The following is a 22,767-nucleotide window of genomic DNA, read 5'->3' as shown; positions in this document are numbered from 1 at the left end:
TAGAAGGTTTTTGCCAAATTTTAAGAAATTCAATTGATTACAACTCAATAAAAGTATAAGCTGTAGTGTTGCGTATTTTCTTTTGTCTTTATCCTTTAATCACAGAATATTTTATATTTTTATAGAAATACATACCATAATAATATACAAAAATAAGTCAAAGTGTGTGCCAGTTACGTTTGTATTAAAACATGTATTAAAAAGACCATTTTTTGATAAAATTCGTTTTACACAGCCCTTATAAAATTGCAAAGCAACCTCGAGAAATAAACACCTGTTCTAAAATTCTTGGCTGTTTTTGTCACGAAAGCGAATGAAACCTTCAGTTTGTAGGTGGTCTTACTTTTACTATGGTTGCTGCTAAAGTAAATAAACCTACGCAAGCCGGGTTCATCTTAGTTAGATTGTGATAGCATGATGGCCCAGAAATGACCTGATCTAAAATGCCTAATGAAATGATCTAAAATGCCTAATTTTGCAGATGAAAAATGTAACGAAACTTTGAATACGAGTCTGTTTAAAATAATCCTGCCAATATTCTTTAATCTTGCGTGTAAAAACTGTTGCAAGCTGCGTTTTTAAACAGACTATAACCTACTGCTATGCACTTCTAAGAGAATATAAAGTAATTCGAATATTTAGTTAAGAAAGCCACTGCACCAAGTCTTGAACCTATAACCTTCAAGCTTACGAACTATAGTTTTCAAAACTTCAGTTCAACTACAGTAGGGTGGGGGGAGACGCTACACCTTTAGCACATAATATCCAAATATTCTGATCGTGTTTTGTATATAGGAGTCGTGAGGTTACGGTTTATAATTCTTTGTTTACTACAAAATGGGAAAGGAATAGATAAAAAAAAGTGTCCTATCTTTCCCATCCTACTATACATAATGTAAGTTTAACATGGCCTACTAAATATATTAGTAAGCCTAAAGTTAAATAAATATACACATAACTTACGGTGCTCAGTGCACCGTCTAGCGGTAAGTTTAAGACGGTTATTAGTTCAAATATGTTCTTGCGGAAGTTGGTCATGTGATAACTTAACCGTGCGCGTTGGTGACTGGCATACAGCGGTCACGTATGTAACTATACACTGTGTATGTATATGCACTTTTTGGTAATGGCCCAGTCCTGGCATAAATCCTTAGACCTATGGCGTGCCGCGCTGCGGAACCTCACCCACATAGAATAGAACTGATTAGAATATGTGCAATTTGTTTATCTTCGCGTAGCGGAGTCAAAACAGTTTTTTTACATGTGTTTTGTTTCATACACCTTTTGTGGGTGCTTATGATTTACGATAGTTTTAACTTTATGGGTCTTTTATTCATTTATTCTGTCATGTGGATAGTAATTAACAACCCGTAAGGGCCACTGGGTTGGAGAAATTGTTATTGCATGGCTTACCCATGGAGACATATACCCCATACAGTGGTGTCAGCTTCAAGCGTGTATCCTCTGTTCTAGCGGTGAGCGCTTCAAACCACTACATGGCGATCTGAAACACCAAATATTGTCTACGAATTAAAAGTTAAGAAGTAAGCAGAATTGAATAAGTTACAATCGATCACAAAATACGTGCTTTCCCATTGCGTGTCATTCTGTGACGTATTACTACGTCACTCGATACTGCGTCAAAAACTTAATTTTATGCTATTTTCAGTTTTTTCTAACAGTTTCGGGTTAAAATCCTTTTCACTGTGTATTCCCGCAACCTAATTGTGACGTCATAAACGAATTGATTTGAAACAATCAACCGGAAACTATCGAACTGATGACGTAATAGTCGAGTCGCGCCTGCCAATTAATAAACACCAGCGTCAGATTTGGATTCAATTGCTTTGTTTTGTTTAACAATCATTGTAGCTAGTTAATGTATGCAGAAGCCATGAACATTGATTAACTGTCGCCGTAGCAGGCTTAATGTAGATTATTAATAAGAATAATAAATTAGGCAAGTTTTAGTCGAAGTTATATAGTAGGGTGGGGGAAGATGGGACACCTTCAGCACAGATTATCTAAATATCCTGATCGCTTTATACAATTAACAACGGTCTATGGGAGCTGTGAGGATACGATTTTATAATTCTTTGAATGTTCTTTGTTTACCACCATGAGAAAATAGAATGAAAAGGTGTCCCATCTTCTCCCACCCTACTGTATATGCTAAGTATTTTAAGTCCAGGTACGCGTTTGCAGAATTTTAATCAGTCCGTCTAGATTGTGACAATAGACATTATTTTAATTAAAACTAATTCTCAAAATTTATATAAATATTTAATTATCTGGTGTTAAAATTTTCTTTATTAAAAACTAAAATTTCATTCGGCTTGTCACCGCAAATTTTCACATTTACGAATTTAAATCGATCTTTATTTGGTATTTAATCGATTTGTGGTGCTATAAAAGTGTCCTAATCCGGAAACTTGTGTACATAGACAACTTTTTTGTGTAGCAATTGGTGGTCAAAACTTTGGTAATCGTAAAAAAACTTAAAAGCTCTTAAATCTTATCAAATTTTAAAAAATATTGATTTAGTACATTGTTTGTTATTTAGCATCATGATCGGTAGAATGTTCGTCTTTTATCCAACGTTAAGCTACTGCCATTGGAAACATTAAGTACATTTAGCATATAGTAAGTAATGAAGGTTAATCAATTTTGATTCGATTAGCTGTGCCGTGCGGCGCTCAGGTACTTTTGAAAGTTGTATGTTTAGCTTTCACAAAATGCTTAGTTTAGGAAGCTTGGACAGCGTAAAGTAAGTATAGTACTGTAAAGTAAGATTCGAAACCGATATATATTTCGGTGAATATTCTTTGTTTACTGGGAATCAAAACATATGTCCCATATTGCCCCACTTTACTGTATGATTGCTTAAAACAGTGATTAGGTATGTATAATGTACAATTGCAGATACTGTTAACTTTTTGTTAGTTTGGTCATTAATATCCTATGGGTGGGAACTTGAGTGACTTAAAAATTGTTGCCGCTATCATGCCCACAGTCGAGTTGCTAAAACTGCTACAGTACCAGTCTGTGAGTTGCTACTTTGCGTAAACACTGTATGTTGGGTTTAGTTATTTACATAACTGTGTGCATGTTATTATATACAGATACTAGTACAGTGTATTGGAAATTGTTCATTCTTGATAAAGATTTCTACGTGCATGTTATACTAGAGATAAGGGAGTTTTTATCTTGCTGTATGGAACAGTATTAATAGTGTTGGGGGCTCTAAACGGTCTGCTCTCAATGCACATACTCTTAACTCCTGTACTACAGCTTAACGTAATGATTTTATGGTAAACTGGAACCCAGCTTAACAAATAATCGACTTATTTGTTGAAAAACACAATGATAAATAAACCAGACACATGTTTACATATTATGCATTCAGGAAAAGCAAAACTCAAGCCTTTTATAAAACACACATACGTGGCAAAAACATGCACAAGACAAAATATGTTTCTTTAGCCGTGAAACAATTGTGCTGTGCGCATGACTAACAGTACAATAATTGTGATATGGTTTATCAAATGAAACACACGCACAATGATTTGAATAAGTAACTATAAAGAATGTAACACATGTTTTTAATCTATTTTCACGTTCCATTTTGTGGTAAACAAAGAAAACAGAATTAAGTAACCGATTCTCAAAGCTCTAAAAACCGTTGTTAAAAAGTACGAACATAAATGGAATTACGTATCCCATTTATTACTACTCCACAGAATTATATATTGCTAAGAATATAACAGCTGAATATATCGCCTTCAGGTTAGTGGTTCTGATTTTTAGTACTAGAGTACTGTAGGGGAAGATGGGACACCTTTAGCACAAAATATCCAAATATTCTGATCGTGTTTTAAACAATTAACAATGGCCTATGGGAGTCGTGAGGCTACGGTTTTGTAATTCTTTGAATGTTCTTTGTTTACTACCAAATGGGACAAGAAAATAGAGTTAAAAAGTGTCCCATCTTTCCCCATCCTACTGTATATGGATTCTACGTGACGTCTTACCAGTGACCTTGTCTTAAAATATAACGTATTTTGGTTTCGCTAACCGCTGAACCACACACGTAGTAGGGAACACAGACGCCCATTCAAGTCGCATCACGCAGTTTTCCCAGGCGTATTTCGATCATCAATGCGGTACAACAACTTCCGTTCTAACAGCTGGTGTCCCACGCGGTGTAGTATATATTGTAGCCTATACAGTACAGAGTGTTTGGTGGTCTGTTTCAGTAGCATAAAGTTAGAATCTTTCTCTGTGAGTATAAGTGTGAATGAAAAAATGTAACTTATTTGTTCACGGTGGCAACGATAGTCATTATAAAAACTGTGAATACAGGAATAAATAAGTTTAACGTATTTATCCTTGCATGGCGAGGCAATGACAGTTGTTTTAACACGGGTGTTTTGTTTCATACACCTTGTACTCGCTTTCGAGTTACTACCTATGTAACCTTGCGAGTGATTGAGTAAAATGACTCCTTTTTCTTTGTTCTTTTATAGAGAAGACGGCACATTTCATAGAATACTTTGTCGTATACACGCACAGTTATATATATATTCTGTCTGAGCATCGAAAATTGAATTTAAATACGTGTGAAAAAGTAGTCCTGTGCTCTTATCTATGCACGTCACACGATGGCCTCTAAAGTTGTAAGAAAAAGCGAGGAAGTGTGTTGTAAAGAGTAGACGGACCAATTACGTACAAGCAGTTTCAATCATTCGCTGGGTCGAAGTGTGCAAGTATTTCGGTGTTCAGAGCCTCAGAGGAGAAAAGGTCTTTAATGTGCTCGTTTTAGGGGACAGAAAACCACTAGCTTACGTGACAACGTAGCGTAAGTAGTCCAAGGGAAAACGAACTGCGATTAGTGCTTGGCGCTTTGTCGTATAAGCAATGCTAATATCCAGAATGAAAGACGACGCGTATTGGAAAGTTTTTGCCAACTTTGTTACGAAGAATGGACCACACGAAACAGAAAATAGTACTGTAGAAGCTAAACCAGAAAATAGCAAAGGGGACGAAAAAGGTAACTTGAAACTGAAAGTGTCACGCGGAGAATTTCAAACTGGTCAGCCTGAAAATATTTCTCCTTACGAAGCTTATGATAACGTTTTTCCAACTATAATTACAATAAATAAGCCGAAAACTGGCGAAAACGCACAAGATTTGGCAAAAATAAGGTGAGTGATTACGTCTATTAGTGTAGGCTATAGTACTGTGGGGTAAGGCCCCGTTTGCACCTAAATTTTGTTTTAATGTTGAATTTATTTACCTCCTTTTTTGAAAAACTTGTCGCTGCTACTGTTGTGGGCGCATGTGTTCTTAAACAAGTCAATTAACAGCCATACATTACACAAATAACCCACAAAGTTACATACGTGGTAACTCGCAAGTGGGCCGAGGTGTATAAAACAGAAACCATGTTATAACGATTAATGACCGTCGTTTCCCTATCACGCGGGGATAAATAATGTACATTTATACATAAATTCAAATTACACCCATGGTTATATACGTACATACCAATTAGCATTATTATTGCATATTGTTTTTATCATAGACACAACAAGCATGATGAACAATTTTATGAATCATCAATCAAATTACCTTCAAAATCACTGGATAACAATACTGATACTCATACGGATGAAGCACCAACTAGCCCAAGTAAGATTTTTTCTATTAGAAGACTAACTTGATAATGTTAATTAAACATAAATGACTTGTTTGTCTGTTAGGTGTAGCGACCACCCTTATTCTCTTCCAATTAAATGTAAATATGTTTTTAACTGTAAGCGTGTTTTAACAACTGTTGTTGTGCTTTTGGGCAAGACACTTAACGGCAATTGCTCCAACCCAGTGGTCACAAATAAATAGGTTGTGTTAATTATCAGCCACATATAAAAAATAAAAAATTCCCAAAAAATAATCACCCACAAAGTAACATACATGGTAACTTATTGTAAGCTGACATAAGGTGTACGGAACAGAGTCATTTTATGGCCTCGCGAGGATAAAGTAACTTACATATCATTTAAAGCAAGCTTATTTAAAATAACATTACTCTTAAATTCTTATTTCATATTCAGATATTATTTTATTTTTATGTGTCCTTTGGCAAAACACTTAACGGCAATTGCCCCAAACCAGTTGCCACTAATGGGTTGTCCAAATTATCAGCCATACAGAAAACAGAACAAAAAATGATCTTAATAATTTTCCAGCATCAGACTCATCTTTATCACTTAAAGATTGGATGAAAGAACAAGAAGATCAAAATAAACATCCGGACTTTGAAGATTACCATGATGAGTATGTGGATTTTATTTTTATCATTGGGTGTTAAAATCTTTTTATTATTTATTTTTTGTGTCAAAATTCTTCTATTTTATTTTTGTGTCAAAATTCTTCTATTTTATTTTTGTGTCAAAATTCTTCTATTTTATTTTTGTGTCAAAATTCTTCTATTTTATTTTTGTGTCAAAATTCTTCTATTTTATTTTTGTGTCAAAATCTTTTTATCATTTCTTTTTTGTGTCAAAATCTTTTTATCATTTCTTTTTTGAGTCAAAATCTTTTTACCATTTCTTTTTTGAGTCAAATCATTTTTATCATTTCTTTTTTCAGTTTTTTCTACAATCACCAATTTATCCCAACTTTATATTCAATTGTTGAAGAAGAAGAATTCGAATCATATTGTGATGTCACAGATAGCGATGCAGATGATAGTATGACATCACAACACAATAAAATCAAGTTAAGGTTTGTTATACATTTATATTATTTCTATTTTGATCTGCTTACAAGATTTCTGTTTTAGTTTGTTTTGTCGAAAAATTCTGCATTTCTATGTGTTCTATTATAGTTGGTTTTTTTTTAATTACTAAATATATATAAGTTATTTGTCTACGCTCAATCAGTCGTTAAAAACAGATGTTCTGTTTCATACACCTTGTGCTCACTTATCAGTTACCACATATGTAACTTTTTTGGTGATTATTTTGTTCCATTTTTTTTAATCATCATCAAAATTATAATTAACCCTTTTCGAAACAATAGTTCAAAAACTATGACACTATAATGATAAAATACTATTTCTATGAAAACATAATACCGATTAAAAGTGATTTTAACGACGCAAGTAACCTACGTCAGTATAATCTGTTTGAGACTGTTTCTATGAAATTTAAAGGACTTAACTCAAATAGAATGTCCAGCTGGTTCTAAAATTTCAAATGAATGTTTTGTACTAGTTTAAATGCTCTGAAACATTCATTAATACACTGTTTTATAAAATTCTTAAATTAAAAAACATTTTTTCATTTTGTTTTATAAACTTCTTAAATAGAATTTGTTATAACACAGATGTTCTGTTTCATACACTTCGTGCTGGCTTACGAGTTACCATGTATGTAACTTTGTAGGTGAATATTTTTTGGGATATATTTTCTCTTTTTTATGTATGGCTGATAATTTAGACAACCCATTAGTGACCTCTCGGTTGCAGCAATTGTCGTTAAGTGTCTTGCCGAAGGACACATACGCCCACAATGGTAGCAGCGACAAGCCTTGAACCTATTACCTCTGGGTTAGAGGCAGTTGTGCCAACCACTTTGCCACAGGCCAGACAAATTCATTGTTTCTTGATACAGAAGCCAAAGTTGTGAACAACTATCTGTGCATTCATTTTCTTCAATGAAGCGCTCAAGTACTTATGATAATCTGAGTAGTTTTGAAGAAAATGAAAGAGCCATGTTAGAAGAGGTGACATTATTACTAAAGTTATATCATAGTAACTTTCACATGAGTTTATTCGTATAGATCTTCAGTATAGACAGATAGTTTTACAAAATGTCAACAAAAAAGTAACGTTTAATTTTTATATGTGTTTTTCTACACAATCTACAGCTATTTATAGTTATTTTAAATGTGTTTATTTGTATTCAGTATTTTTGACATTTAGTTTTACAATTTACAACAAAACTATAACCTTGATTTAGTTGCACCACTTTTTACAGGTGTTTTACTACAGTCATAACATAGTTACTTTTACATGTGTTTATTTTTCATATAGATCTTCTTTTTGATAAAACTTGTTTTGTTTTTGACAGATAGTTTTACAAAGTGTCAATAAAAAGTGAAAAACGCAGCCTTAAATTAGTTGCACCACTTTTCACAGGTGTTTATATAAGTTAAGTTGTATTTGACCAACACACTAATTTTGAAAAGCAGTTTTACAAAGTTTCAACCAAACAATATCACTGACACACAATCACGCCTATATAACAAACTGACCAAACTAGATTTGCTAAAATAGTAACATAGTGGGGTGGGGGAAGATGGGACACCTTTTCGTTCTATTTTATCATCGCATTTGGTAGTAAACAAAGAACATTCAAAGAATTATAAAACCATATCCTCACGACTTTCATAAACCGATGTTAATTGATTAAAACACGGTCAGGCTTTTGGGATATAATGTGCTAAAGATGTCCCATCTTCTCCCACAGTACTTTATATTAGGGTGGGGTAGACAGGACACCTTTAACACATAATATCCAAATATCCTGATCGTGTTTTATGAATTAACAACGGTCTATAGGAGTCATGAGGATAAGGTTTTATAATTCTTTAAACGTTTTTTGTTTACTACCAGATGAGAGGAGAAAATAGACTGAAAAAGTGTCCCATCTTCCCCCACCCTACTATTATAAACAGTATTGCAGTGCTGACAAGTTTAAAATGCCAATCCCATTTCAAACACACTAAATGATACCCACAGGTCCTAAAACTTATTGCTAACCCTTGCAGGATGAGAACGAAAGCCGCCCACCCGTGAAGGGTGAAAACACGCCCCATATTTCGCCCACCCATATCATAGAGTTCCCGTGTTGTTCTGGTAACCATTTTTATTCAGCGCTTGGACCAATCGGCGAAACATACAAAAGGTATATGTGTGTATTGTACATTTTGCCTGGCGCAGTGGCAAAGTTAGCGTGCCTGCCTCTAACCCAAAGGTAATGGGTTCAAAGCTCGTCGCTGCTACTATGTATATGTCTTTAGGCAAGACATTTTTTTTAATTTTTGCGTTTTTTTATGTTCGATTTAATTAATACGACCTCTACGTTCCAGTGCTTCCAGTCGGTCCAGTGTTGCCGATTCAGCTTATTCGTCGAGAGAAAAGATCAACACAATGCACAGCAGTATACCCGATATAACTATACATAGGTAAAGATTGATATTTCTTCATACACATTTAATAAATAAGTAAATTTAACTTACTTTATCCTCGCGTGGCCAGAAAACGACAGTCGTTATAACACAGGTGTTCTGTTTCATACACCTCGTACCACCTTACGAGTTACCATGTATGTAGTTTGTAGGCGATTGTTCTCTATATGGTTAATAATCACTCACGAAGTAACATACTTGGTAACTCGTAAGCTGACACAGTGTAAAAAACAGAACACCTGTGTTATAAAGACGTCGTTTTCGGGCCATGCTAGGATAAAGTAAGTTATCCATTTATTCAATACTTTCATATTCATTTTTTCTTAGTATTGAAGATTGTAATGATGAAGACTTATACATACCAAGAAGTTATGCTGAGAAAAAGAAGAAAAGAAGATGGGCTTCATTTAATGTTAATGATCATAAACAGGTTTTTGCTTTAAAACTATCAGCACCATAGCACAGTTGGTTAGCGTATGCCCATAACCTGAAGGTTAGGGGTTCAAGGCTCGTCGCTGCTACCATTTTAGGATTGTGTGTTCTTGGGCAAGACATTTAACAGTAATTGCTCCAACCCAGTGGTTACTAATGGTTTGTCTAAATTGTCAGCCCTATTTGAAAATAACCAATTTAAAAAAACAGTCACTCATAAAGTTACATACATGGTAACTCGTAAGCTGGCATGAGGTGTATGAAACAGAACACCATGTTATTACGACCATCGTTTTCAGGCCAGGGGCGCAAATATAAAGCAAGTTACATTCAGCTGTAAAAATATGGCCATAATTTCTTTCTGTTTTTGATCGAGATTTTTTAACTCTATAACTTGACAACTTAAACATCGAATAAGTAACCACTCAGTTTAAGTAACTTTTGTTAAATGTCATACTCAAGGACACAAATGCCGACAATATTTAGTAGCAGCAACGAGCCTTGAACCCATAAACTCTTGTTCAAAGTCCAGCGCATGTTAACTACTGTCCAACGGTGCCAAAAAATTGTCTTAAAGTAATTTACTCTGGCATATCTCACTATATGAGTACACCTATGTAGAGTAGAATATACATTTCAAAAGGTTGTTTTTTTTTAATTTATTGAACCGTATATATTCATTTTATACAGAACAAAACTAAGGTTCCAATTTCTCGCGAAAGTTTTCGGAAACGTTTATCTCGTAAGTTTAGTAACAAATCTCCTCACAACAGTCCTAAGAAAGTTGCTAAGGTGAGTTATGATGATATACTGCTCCTCATGCTCACTGTCGAGCTATAACATGGGTGTTTTCTTACACACCAAACACATATAGTGTATTCATACACCTCATTCTCACTATCGAGTTATAACATGGGTATCTACTTATACACCAAACACATATGGTTTATTCATACACCTCATGCTCACTGTTGAGTTATAACATGGTAGTTTTCTTCCAGGTTTCTCCAACGAAAAACCGTCGAAAATCAAGTTTCCGAAAAACGCTATCTCGCGTTTTACGTAGTTTCCGGTTTCGTCACAATCACCCAGAAAAGCACCCACCACGTGACCGGGCGTGGTCCCTCCCGACAGGAAATGAAGTAGCGTCATCAATTGATAGCGATGAAAGCGTCATAGAAAATGCACACGCGATAATTTAACGTTAAATATTATATTGTTGAGTTGTTGTAGCAAAATCGTTGTTTTTTTTTAGAAAAAAAGTTTTTGAATGAAAAAAAAAATTTCTTCGTTGTAAATGGGGTGAGATTTGTGGGTTACAAAGTAACACCAGTTTTCTTAACATGGGTATTGTCGCTAGTGCATTTTTGCCTTTCAACGAAAAAACGTTTTCAATTTCGTTTCGAAATGACTGAAATCATTTCGAAAACGAAAAAAAAAAACGTTTCGAGATTTTAAAATTAAAAAATCCCCAGGTATACCCTCTTACTCCACTTGATAGTAAGGGTAAAATTGATGATTACTCTAAATTTTCACTTGGTTATTAGAGGATTTTCTGTTTCTAAACCTGTTTTCCACGGCAACAGTTTTTGAAAACAGTTCATAGAGAATCCTCTATTTATCACTGCAACGCTCGTTTTGAGTAACTAGTTTAAACTTTTTGCACAAGAACAGTCCTTTACTTTTACTGATCAAATACAAAATCTGAATTTATTAGCATAAGAATTTTTTTTGTCCGCATGAAAAATTTAGCTTTTAACGTATATGATTGAATGTAACATACTTTATCCTCGCGCGCCCGGAAAACGACAGTCGTTATAACACGAACAGTTACATATGTGGTAACTCTTAAGCGGACACGAGGTCTATAAAGCATACACTTATGTTATTGAAGCAATTTATAGGTGTTAGCTTGAATGGTTAAGGGTGTTTGTGCTTACTAGGTGTCGCTCGGGAGTTGTTTTGCTTCGATTTGATACGGTGACGTAATATATTCGTCCCGATTAATAGGCTGTTTGTACCGGGCGCTATTGCGCATGCGCCGAGAACCTACTATGCCTATATCATATGACCACTTACGTGCTTAAAAAAGATGTGTGTGCCCCCTAACGCCGTCAATAACACAGCAAATTTGTTGTGCGCTTTATACAGATGTCCCTGATAACTCTTACATGGCGTTTATCACGAGGCGTATGTACACACTCTATTTTTTCAACATATTCCCATATAATCTTCTGAGTAATAATCCAACACAAGTTATAATCTCTAAATAGAAATCTATTATTCCTACCAAAGTGTTACTTATGTTTCAGTTTACACCTCTGTTTCTCCCTTTACGTTTCGTAGCACTATCAAGGCTGTGTCATATTATTGTGCAACAGTAGCCTCGCACAATTGATTTCCTGTTTCAAACACCCAATCAAACAAAGTAAATGCTGTTGAATTTATTTATATCAACTGTTCATAATTGATACATTTAATGGGGAACAAATTATTGTTCTGCTTCGTTGAGTCTTTGCATAACTTCATAATAGGGATGATGACCGTCCATCTCATTGGTGTCTTCAGCTGCAAATGTTAAACATCGGTGAACAAGCGTATATATAAACTTAGGTCCGTCGTTTAGCTAATGTGATAGAATGTAATGTAACTTACTTTATCCTTGCGTGGCTGGAAAAGGACAGTAGTTATAACGCGGGTTAAACACCTTGTGCCAGCTTACGAATTACGATGTATGTTATTTTGTTGGTGATTATTTTTTGATATTTTTCATTTTTTATATGTATGGCTGATAATTTGGACAACCCATTAGTGACCACTGGGTTGGAGCATTGCCGTAAATTATCTTACATATGCACACATACGCCAACAATGGTAGCAGCGTTAAGCCTTGAAACCATTACCTCTGGGTTACAGTCAGGCGCGCTAACCACTATGTCACGGCGCCGGATAATAACATCGTATTATATAAGAATGAAATAACATTGCTGCATATCAATAACTGCTTACCACTTGCTGGCTTTTGGTTCCATACCCATCTACGACGACGACGTGTATAACCAAGAAGAGCAACGGTGGTGTCAGTGAGAACGATGAGTCCGACGACGAGCAAAAGGAGAAGAGCTGACTTGTTCATCTGCAACAAGAAGACATATAAGTAAAACAACAACACGTTTATACGAGTTACTTACGTTTACTTTGTGTCCTGTAGAAGACTGGTGATTTACTGAGCAGATTCTGTGCTTTATATAAGAAATCTGCTGCTCCTTACAGGATGTATGTTTTCTCAAAGATTTTGTTTAAAGAAAAAGCTATTCTCACAAACGTGTCTCATCTCTGGATCCAACATCCGAACTATAGATACTGGGGAGGCAAGGGAAGTTGGCCTTCCTACGAAAAACGTTTCAGCAACTTCCATTTTGGCTTCCTTTATTGCTGTGTGCTGCGACAAGCTTTATGAAATCGTTGTTTTTGATTGACAGGTTGTTTAGCATGAGATTTTATCGGAAATTTTTCACTTCATATGCTAATGTAATTTTTCAAACTGGCAGAAAAGTGTAGAAATAACTTATTGCAGGCACCGTATATTGTAGGGTCTCGTCGAATACTATTATTCGGTCCGCCAATGGGAACACACTGTTTCTATTCAGCGCCAATTTTTGATACTTAAAAACAGCAATCGGCTTTGGGGCGCGCTCTATATAGTCAAGAGAATACTGTCGAATAGTCCTGCAACAATTTTTATTAGTCTATCGTAAAATGGGGTTCATACCAAGAAATTAAAAAGAAGTGTCTTTATTTGCCCCACCCTACAATATGTGGTACCGTTTTTTGTGGAGTTTTGCTTTAACCTGCACGATTTTCTGTTTTGCAAACCGCATATGGGATATCATAACAGCAACTGTCAATCAATTCTCACAAAACCGAAACTTTCATCTAACATCCTGTTTTCGGTTTTTGAAAAACGTTTGAATTACTTCCTTCGAAGCAAGAGATCTTTCAACTCTATAGCTGACAACTTAAACATCTAATAAGTAACCACTCAGTTTAAGTAACTTTTGTTAAATGTCCTACTCAAGGACACAAATGCCCACAATATTTAGTAGCAGCAACGAGCCTTGAACCCATAAACTCTTGTTCAAAGACCAGCGCATGTTAACTACTGTCCAACGGTGCCAAAAATTGTCTTAGTAATGTACTCTGGCATATCTCACTATATGAGTACACCCATGTAGACTACACCATTGTTGGCGTATGTGCCCTAGGGCAAAACAGTAATTATTACCCACACATAAAAGTAAAAAAATCCACAACAAAATTATCACCTACAAAGTAATATATAGTAGAGTGGGGGAAGATAGGACACATTTTCGTTTAATTTTCTCTTTTCATTTGGCAGTAAACAAAGAACATTAAATGAATTATAAAACCGAATTATAAAACCGACGTAATATATTCGTTCCGATTGATAGGCTATGTTTGTACCGGGCGCTATTGCGCATGCGCCGAGAACCTACTATCCCTATATCATATGACCACTTACGTGCTTAAAAAGGATGTGTGTGCCCCCTAACGCCGTCAATAACACAGCAAATTTGTTGTGCGCTTTATACAGATGTCCCTGATAACTCTTACATGGCGTTTATCACGAGGCGTATGTACACACTCTATTTTTTCAACATATTCCCATATAATCTTCTGAGTAATAATCCAACACAAGTTATAATCTCTAAATAGAAATCTATTATTCCTACCAAAGTGTTACTTATGTTTCAGTTTACACCTCTGTTTCTCCCTTTACGTTTCGTAGCACTATCAAGGCTGTGTCATATTATTGTGCAACAGTAGCCTCGCACAATTGATTTCCTGTTTCAAACACCCAATCAAACAAAGTAAATGCTGTTGAATTTATTTATATCAACTGTTCATTATTGATACATTTAATGGGGAACAAATTATTGTTCTGCTTCGTTGAGTCTTTGCATAACTTCATAATAGGGATGATGACCGTCCATCTCATTGGTGTCTTCAGCTGCAAATGTTAAACATCGGTGAACAAGCGTATATATAAACTTAGGTCCGTCGTTTAGCTAATGTGATAGAATGTAATGTAACTTACTTTATCCTTGCGTGGCTGGAAAAGGACAGTAGTTATAACGCGGGTTAAACACCTTGTGCCAGCTTACGAATTACGATGTATGTTATTTTGTTGGTGATTATTTTTTGATATTTTTCATTTTTTATATGTATGGCTGATAATTTGGACAACCCATTAGTGACCACTGGGTTGGAGCATTGCCGTAAATTATCTTACATATGCACACATACGCCAACAATGGTAGCAGCGTTAAGCCTTGAAACCATTACCTCTGGGTTACAGTCAGGCGCGCTAACCACTATGTCACGGCGCCGGATAATAACATCGTATTATATAAGAATGAAATAACATTGCTGCATATCAATAACTGCTTACCACTTGCTGGCTTTTGGTTCCATACCCATCTACGACGACGACGTGTATAACCAAGAAGAGCAACGGTGGTGTCAGTGAGAACGATGAGTCCGACGACGAGCAAAAGGAGAAGAGCTGGCTTGTTCATCTGCAACAAGAAGACATATAAGTAAAACAACAACACGTTTATACGAGTTACTTACGTTTACTTTGTGTCCTGTAGAAGACTGGTGATTTACTGAGCAGATTCTGTGCTTTATATATTCTCACAAACGTGTCTCATCTCTGGATCCAACATCCGAACTATAGATACTGGGGAGGCAAGGGAAGTTGGCCTTCCTACGAAAAACGTTTCAGCAACTTCCATTTTGGCTTCCTTTATTGCTGTGTGCTGCGACAAGCTTTATGAAATCGTTGTTTTTGATTGACAGGTTGTTTAGCATGAGATTTTATCGGAAATTTTTCACTTCATATGCTAATGTAATTTTTCAAACTGGCAGAAAAGTGTAGAAATAACTTATTGTAGGCACCGTATATTGTAGGGTCTCGTCGAATACTATTATTCGGTCCGCCAATGGGAACACACTGTTTCTATTCAGCGCCAATTTTTGATACTTAAAAACAGCAATCGGCTTTGGGGCGCGCTCTATATAGTCAAGAGAATACTGTCGAATAGTCCTGCAACAATTTTTATTAGTCTATCGTAAAATGGGGTTCATACCAAGAAATTAAAAAGAAGTGTCTTTATTTGCCCCACCCTACAATATGTGGTACCGTTTTTTGTGGAGTTTTGCTTTAACCTGCACGATTTTCTGTTTTGCAAACCGCATATGGGATATCATAACAGCAACTGTCAATCAATTCTCACCAAACCGAAACTTTCATCTAACATCCTGTTTTCGGTTTTTGAAAAACGTTTGAATTACTTCCTTCGAAGCAAGAGATCTTTCAACTCTATAGCTGACAACTTAAACATCTAATAAGTAACCACTCAGTTTAAGTAACTTTTGTTAAATGTCCTACTCAAGGACACAAATGCCCACAATATTTAGTAGCAGCAACGAGCCTTGAACCCATAAACTCTTGTTCAAAGTCCAGCGCATGTTAACTACTGTCCAACGTTGCCAAAAATTGTCTTAGTAATGTACTCTGGCATATCTCACTATATGAGTACACCCATGTAGACTACACCATTGTTGGCGTATGTGCCCTAGGGCAAAACAGTAATTATTACCCACACATAAAAGTAAAAAAATCCACAACAAAATTATCACCTACAAAGTAATATATAGTAGAGTGGGGGAAGATAGGACACATTTTCGTTTAATTTTCTCTTTTCATTTGGCAGTAAACAATGAACATTAAATGAATTATAAAACCGAATTATAAAACCGACGTAATATATTCGTTCCGATTGATAGGCTATGTTTGTACCGGGCGCTATTGCGCATGCGCCGAGAACCTACTATCCCTATATCATATAACCACTTACGTGCTTATAAAGGATGTGTGTGCCCCCTAACGCCGTCAATAACACAGCAAATTTGTTGTGCGCTTTATAGAGGTGTCCCTGATAAATCTTACAAGGCGTTTATCACGAGACGTATGTACACACTCTATTTTTTCAACATATTCCCATATAATCTTCTGAGTAATAATCCAACACAAGTTATAATCTCTAAATAGAAATCTATTATTCCTACCAAAGTGTTACTTATGTTTCAGTTTACATCTCTGTTTCTCCCTTTACATTTCGTAGCACTATCAAGGCTGTGTCATATTATTGTGCAACAGTAGCCTTGCACAATTGATTTCCTGTTTCAAACACCCAATCAAACAAAGTAAATGCTGTTGAATTTATTTATATCAACTGTTCATTATTGATACATTTAATGGGGAACAAATTATTGTTCTAATTCGTTGATTCTTTGCATAACTTCATAATAGGGATGATGACCGTCCTGCATAACTTCATAATAGGGATGAATGTCCATCTCATTGGTGTCTTCAGCTGCAAATGTTAAACATCGGTGAACAAGCGTATATATAAACTTAGGTCCGTCGTTTAGCTAATGTGATAGAATGTAATGTAACTTACTTTATCCTTGCGTGGCTGGAAAAGGACAGTAGTTATAACGCGGGTTAAACACCTTGTGCCAGCTTACGAATTACGATGTGTGTTATTTTGTTGGTGATTATTTTTTGATATTTTTCATTTTTTATATGTATGGCTGATAATTTGGACAACCCATTAGTGACCACTGGGTTGGAGCATTGTCGTAAATTATCTTACCTATGCACACATACGTCAACAATGGTAGCAGCGTTAAGCCTTGAAACCATTACCTCTGGGTTACAGTCAGGCGCGCTAACCACTATGTCACGGCGCCGGATAATAACATCGTATTATATAAGAATGAAATAACATTGCTCTATATCAATAACTGCTTACCACTTGCTGGCTTTTGGTTCCATAACCATCTACGACGACGACCACTGCCAACAAGAGCAACGGTGGTGTCAGTGAGAACGATGAGTCCGACGACGAGCAAAAGGAGAAGAGCTGACTTGTTCATCTGCAACACGAACACGTATAAGTAAAACAATAAGAAGTTTATACGAGTTACTTACGTTTACTTTGTGTCCTGTAGAAGACTGGTGATTTATTGAGCAGATTCTGTGCTTTATATAAGAAATCTGCTGCTCCCTACAGGATATATAATTTCCAAAACATTTTGTTCAAAGAAAAAGATATTCTCACAAACGTGTCTCATCTCTGGATACAACATCCGAACTATTGATACTGGGGAGGGATGGAAAGTGGGCCTTCTAACGAAAAACGTTTCAGCAACTTCCATCTTGGCTTCCTTTATTGCTTCGTGCTGCGACAAGCTTTATGAAATCGTTGTTTTTGATTGACAGGTTGTTTAGCATCGAATTTTATCGAAAATTTTTCACTTTAAATGTTAATGTTATTTTTCAAACTGGCAGAAAAGTGTAAAAATAACTTATTGCAGGCACCGTATATTGTAGGGTCTCGTCGAATACTATTATTCGGTCCGCCAATTGGAACACACTGTTTCTATTCAGTGCTAATTTTTGATACTTAAAAACAGCAATCGACTTTGGGGCGCGCTCTATATAGTCAAGAGAATACTGTCGAATAGTTCTGTAAAACATTTATTAGTCTATCGTAAAATGGGGTTACCAGGAATTTAAAAAGAAGTGTCTTTATTTGCCCCACCCTACAATATGTGGTACCGTTTTTTGTGGTGTTTTGCTTTAACCTGCACGATTTTCTGTTTTGCAAACCGCATATGGGATATCATAACAGCAACTGTCAATAAATTCTCATCAAGCCGATACTTTCATCCAACATCCTGTTTTCGGTTTTTGAAAAACGTTTGAATTACTTCCTTCGAAGCAAGAAGGCTTGAGTTCCTAAGCTAACAGTAGATAAAAGATAATTGCTTCAGTAACATTTTACTCTGTATTTTCTGCATGGATAAAATATCTCATATACAAATTGAGCAGCGCTATGCCTCCATATTTAATATGCATTTGACAAACTGACATATACGTTGGACAATCTGACAAGTTTTGTATAAACCAATGCTTTATCACACAGTCAGCAGCTAAAAAACGATTTTTGAGCTCAAATACTTATAGTAAAGTGGGGTAAGATCAGACACCTTTAGCACATAATATCCAAATATCCTGTTCCAGTTTTGATTAAGTTTACAGTTTTGCAGAACACAACTGTTTACATTTTTTTGTTTCTTTAAGTATACGAATAATAAAAAATAAAAAAATAAAATCCCACGAAACCCTACAATAAATGTTGCCTGCTAAAGTTATTTTTACAATTTTCTGCCAGCTTGAAAAATGATATTAGCTTTTTGAGTGGAAAACTTTTAATAAATTTCGTGATGCTAAACAAATACAAAAAATAATTTCATAAAGTTTGTCGCAGCACGAAGCAATATAGGAAGCCAAAATGGAAGTTGCTGAAACGTTTTTCGTGAGAAGGCTCACTTCCCTTCCCTCTCCAGTATCTATAGTTCGGATGTTGTATCCAGAGATGAGACACGTTTGTGAGAATACCTTTTTCTTTAAACAAAATGTTTAAGAAATCATACATTACGTAAGGAGCAGCAGATTTCTTATATAAAGCACAGAATCTGCTCAGTAAATCACCAGTCTTCTACAGGACACAAAGTAAACGTAAGTAACTCGTATAAACGTGTTGTTGTTTTACTTATACGTGTTCTTGTTGCAGATGAACAAGTCAGCTCTTCTCCTTTTGCTCGTCGTCGGACTCATCGTTCTCACTGACACCACCGTTGCTCTTGTTGGCGGTCGTCGTCGTCGTAGATGGGGATGGAACCAAAAGCCAGCAAGTGGTAAGCAGATATTTATATGCAGCAATGTTATTTCATTCACATATGTTACGTTGTTACTCTATCGCATTAGCTAAACAACGGATCTAAGTTTATATACACTTGTTCACCGATGTTTAACGTTTGCAGCTGAAGACGCCAATGAGATGGACAGATGGTCCTATTATGAAGTTATGCAAAGAATCAACGAAGCAGAACAATAATTTGTTCCCCATTTAATGTATCAATTATAAACGGTTGATATGAATAAATTCAACAGCATTTACTTTGTTTGATTGGGTGTTTGAAACAGGAAATCAATTGTGTAGGGCTACTGTTGCACAATAATATGACTCAGCCTCGATAGTGCTACGAAATACTGCTCCACAGTCACAAATGGCGACCCGCTTTGTTGGTTACTTGTGGTTTGTTTTTGATCGAGCTTATTCGACCGTAAAACTTTCAATTAATGATGTGCTAATTAGTTTAATACGTGCTCACCCATTTAAACCTTTACACTCTAGTTTTAATTTAGGGATCAGTTTGCAAAAAAAATAAAGAACAACTTCTTAGACTTTAATTAGTAACCATAAACTCGTTTTAGTTGCAGACTTTAGCATGAAACGAGTGTATAAGTGTAAAAGACTCAAAAAGAAGTTAAAAATCTTGATTTATTGATTTTTAAAACTTTATTTCCTCAAGGTTACTTATAATTAGGGATATTCAAAGTAAATTCCACAAACAAATGTCAGAAATTTTAAAATAGGTTGTGAAATAAAACTACACAAACTGTGTACACGGGTTATCGATATAAACAACAAACAGTATACCGGATTGTGAAATATAGGACCAATATTCTACCTTATCTTTGTATAATACATAAACAGTGTACCAGTTAAAAACGCTGCATTATTTGCAAGCAATTTTAACATCTAAATTTTGTAGAATTTTATAAGGTTTAAAATAATGTGGCACGGCCTTCGGTGTTTTCATTTTTTTTCACTTCTTCGACCGAATCTAAATTAATTTCGAAATCGCTGGAACTTCTGGGTAACATAAATGAATGCAACTTATTTGAATGTTACTTGAATACTTTATTTTAGATTGTGTTAAATAAATGAATTAGTGAATGAATGTAACTTGATTATCCTCGCGCGACCGGAAAATGACAGTTGTTTTAACACGGTTGTTCCTACACCACGTGCCAGCTTACAGAATAATCATGGGTAGTTTATGTATGGCTAATAATTTACCCGTATTGGACTACTAGGAAAATATATGTGTAAATATGACGTAACACGGCAGTAAACTTACGTATCCATGACGTCACCGCCGTAAAATGACTCTGCCTCGTCTAATGACGTGAGCATACGACGCCCCAGTGTTTCCGGAAAAGCGAGTGTTGCAAGACCAGCAACTAGAGCAAGTACGCCAAATATTGACTGTGGAAACACTAATTTAAATACCTTGAACGGCTTGGCTTATACTTATAAGGTATTATAAAATATAAATTGACCGTTTTTGCTATGTATGAATGAATGACAGTTGTTTTAAGCGGCCGGGCTTTTATTAGATTTTATGTTAAATTGTTATTGATCAATAAATTAAAGGGTTTGGTAAAATTTTGAAGAATTCATACAAAGTTTGGCAGACATTCAAGTTAAGAACCACTGATCTATTTTAGATTGTGTGTAAAAACAAATCAATCGTTTTCCCCGCGGTTAAACGCCCGTTTATAATCAAGACGTAACAAGCAATTCTCTCGTATTGAGACGCTTTTACTGATTGCAGCCCTTTTCGGCGTTTCCTAATCTATAAACCACACTCGTAGTGTTAAGAGATTTCTTACACTTGTCAGCCATGGTATGATGTACTGTAGTTGCAAAGTAAAAGGTGTAATAATGCTACCAACTCGTGCTGCCATTGATCCCAAACCAACAGCTGTGCTTCTGCAAAAAAAATAGATAATAATAACAATGTTAAAATAACTTTATTTGTCTCTTCGATTACGGTAGCGAAAATTAGAAATATTTTAAATGAAAAGATAGGCTATAGCATCAAAGCAGCAGTTGTTAAAATACGCTTACAGTTAGAAACATATTTACAAGATACTTGTAAATTATATGTAGTCAGATTAATCATGCTCTTATGGTACGCGTATTTTTAATAGAATGTTCCAAAGTCTCGTCGAATACTATTATTCGGTCCGCCAATGGGAACACACTGTTTCTATTTAGCGCTAATTTTTGATACTTAAAAACAGCAATCGACTTTGGGGCGCGCTCTATATAGTCAAGAGAATACTGTCGAATAGTCCTGTAACACATTTATTAGTCTATCGTAAAATGGGGTTACCAGGAATTTAAAAAGAAGTGTCTTTATTTGCCCCACTCTACAATATGTGGTACCGTTTTTTTGTGGTGTTTTGCTTTAACCTGCACGATTTTCTGTTTTGCAAACCGCATATGGGATATCATAACAGCAACTGTCAATAAATTCTCATCAAACCGATACTTTCATCCAACATCCTGTTTTCGGTTTTTGAAAAACGTTTGAACTACTTCCTTCGAAGCAAGAAGGCTTGAATCTCTGTTCCTAAGCTAACAGTAGATAAAAGATAATTGCTTCAGTAACATTTTACTCTGTATAAGTATAAGGCTAACACAAACTTGTTTCTGCATAGATAAAATATCCCATATACAAATTGAGCAGCGCTATGCCTCCATATTTAATATGCATTTGACAAACTGACATATACGTTGGACAATCTGACAAGTTTTGTATAAACCAATGCTTTATCACACAGTCAGCAGCTAAAAAACGATTTTTGAGCTCAAATACTTATAGTAAAGTGGGGTAAGATCAGACACCTTTAGCACATAATATCCAAATATCCTGTTCGAGTTTTGATTAAGTTTACAGTTTTGCAGAACACAACTGTTTACATTTTTTTGTTTCTTTAAGTATACGAATAATAAAAAATAGAAAAATAAAATCCCACGAAACCCTACAATAAATGTTGCCTGCTAAAGTTATTTTTACAATTTTCTGCCAGCTTGAAAAATAATATTAGCTTTTTGAGTGGAAAACTTTTAATAAATTTCGTGATGCTAAACAAATACAAAAAATAATTTCATAAAGTTTGTCGCAGCACGAAGCAATATGGGAAGCCAAAATGGAAGTTGCTGAAACGTTTTTCGTGAGAAGGCTCACTTCCCTTCCCTCTCCAGTATCTATAGTTCGGATGTT

The 22,767-nt window shown here is 35.4% G+C and overlaps 2 protein-coding genes and 4 long non-coding RNA genes across 7 annotated transcripts; 2 read left to right on the top strand and 4 right to left on the bottom strand.

The window, feature by feature from the left end:
• Window positions 1–4,405: 4,405 nt before the first annotated feature.
• Window positions 4,406–11,400, top strand: LOC149734731 (uncharacterized). Its single transcript, XM_089880178.1, has 10 exons — window positions 4,406–5,204; window positions 5,585–5,691; window positions 6,249–6,336; window positions 6,652–6,786; window positions 7,677–7,788; window positions 8,836–8,972; window positions 9,157–9,252; window positions 9,583–9,685; window positions 10,378–10,479; window positions 10,689–11,400. The coding sequence occupies exons 1-10, from the start codon at window positions 4,918–4,920 to the stop codon at window positions 10,887–10,889; spliced, it is 1,368 nt and encodes a 455-aa protein (XP_089736304.1). The 5' UTR covers window positions 4,406–4,917; the 3' UTR covers window positions 10,890–11,400.
• A 716-nt stretch (window positions 11,401–12,116) lies between these two features.
• LOC149734730 (uncharacterized) lies at window positions 12,117–13,038 on the bottom strand. Its single transcript, XR_016385214.1, has 3 exons — window positions 12,879–13,038; window positions 12,697–12,823; window positions 12,117–12,255 (listed from the first exon to the last, which is right to left on the bottom strand). It is a non-coding gene; the product is annotated as an uncharacterized LOC149734730 (long non-coding RNA).
• A 1,542-nt stretch (window positions 13,039–14,580) lies between these two features.
• Window positions 14,581–15,396, bottom strand: LOC149734729 (uncharacterized). The gene is made up of 3 exons (XR_016385208.1): window positions 15,343–15,396; window positions 15,161–15,287; window positions 14,581–14,719 (listed from the first exon to the last, which is right to left on the bottom strand). It is a non-coding gene; the product is annotated as an uncharacterized LOC149734729 (long non-coding RNA).
• Window positions 15,397–16,981: 1,585 nt separating this feature from the next.
• Window positions 16,982–17,930, bottom strand: LOC149734728 (uncharacterized). Of its 2 annotated transcripts, XR_016385207.1 has the most exons (4): window positions 17,771–17,930; window positions 17,592–17,715; window positions 17,132–17,150; window positions 16,982–17,101 (listed from the first exon to the last, which is right to left on the bottom strand). It is a non-coding gene; the product is annotated as an uncharacterized LOC149734728 (long non-coding RNA). The 2 variants fall into 2 exon arrangements; XR_016385206.1 differs by having other exon boundaries at window positions 16,982–17,150.
• Window positions 17,931–19,204: 1,274 nt separating this feature from the next.
• Window positions 19,205–19,800, top strand: LOC149734727 (uncharacterized). The gene is made up of 3 exons (XR_016385211.1): window positions 19,205–19,363; window positions 19,419–19,542; window positions 19,669–19,800. It is a non-coding gene; the product is annotated as an uncharacterized LOC149734727 (long non-coding RNA).
• Window positions 19,801–20,182: 382 nt separating this feature from the next.
• Window positions 20,183–22,620, bottom strand: LOC149734726 (solute carrier family 22 member 16-like). Its single transcript, XM_089880164.1, has 3 exons — window positions 21,368–22,620; window positions 20,833–20,960; window positions 20,183–20,564 (listed from the first exon to the last, which is right to left on the bottom strand). Exons 1-3 carry the CDS (start codon window positions 21,440–21,442, stop codon window positions 20,477–20,479), a joined length of 291 nt encoding a protein of 96 aa, XP_089736290.1. The 5' UTR covers window positions 21,443–22,620; the 3' UTR covers window positions 20,183–20,476.
• Between the last annotated feature and the right edge of the window lie 147 nt (window positions 22,621–22,767).

The sequence above is a fragment of the Ciona robusta genome, chromosome 6, assembly GCF_009617815.1.
Source record: "Ciona robusta chromosome 6, ASM961781v2".
NCBI lineage: Eukaryota > Metazoa > Chordata > Ascidiacea > Phlebobranchia > Cionidae > Ciona > Ciona robusta.
This window is presented reverse-complemented; position numbering and strand designations above follow the sequence as displayed.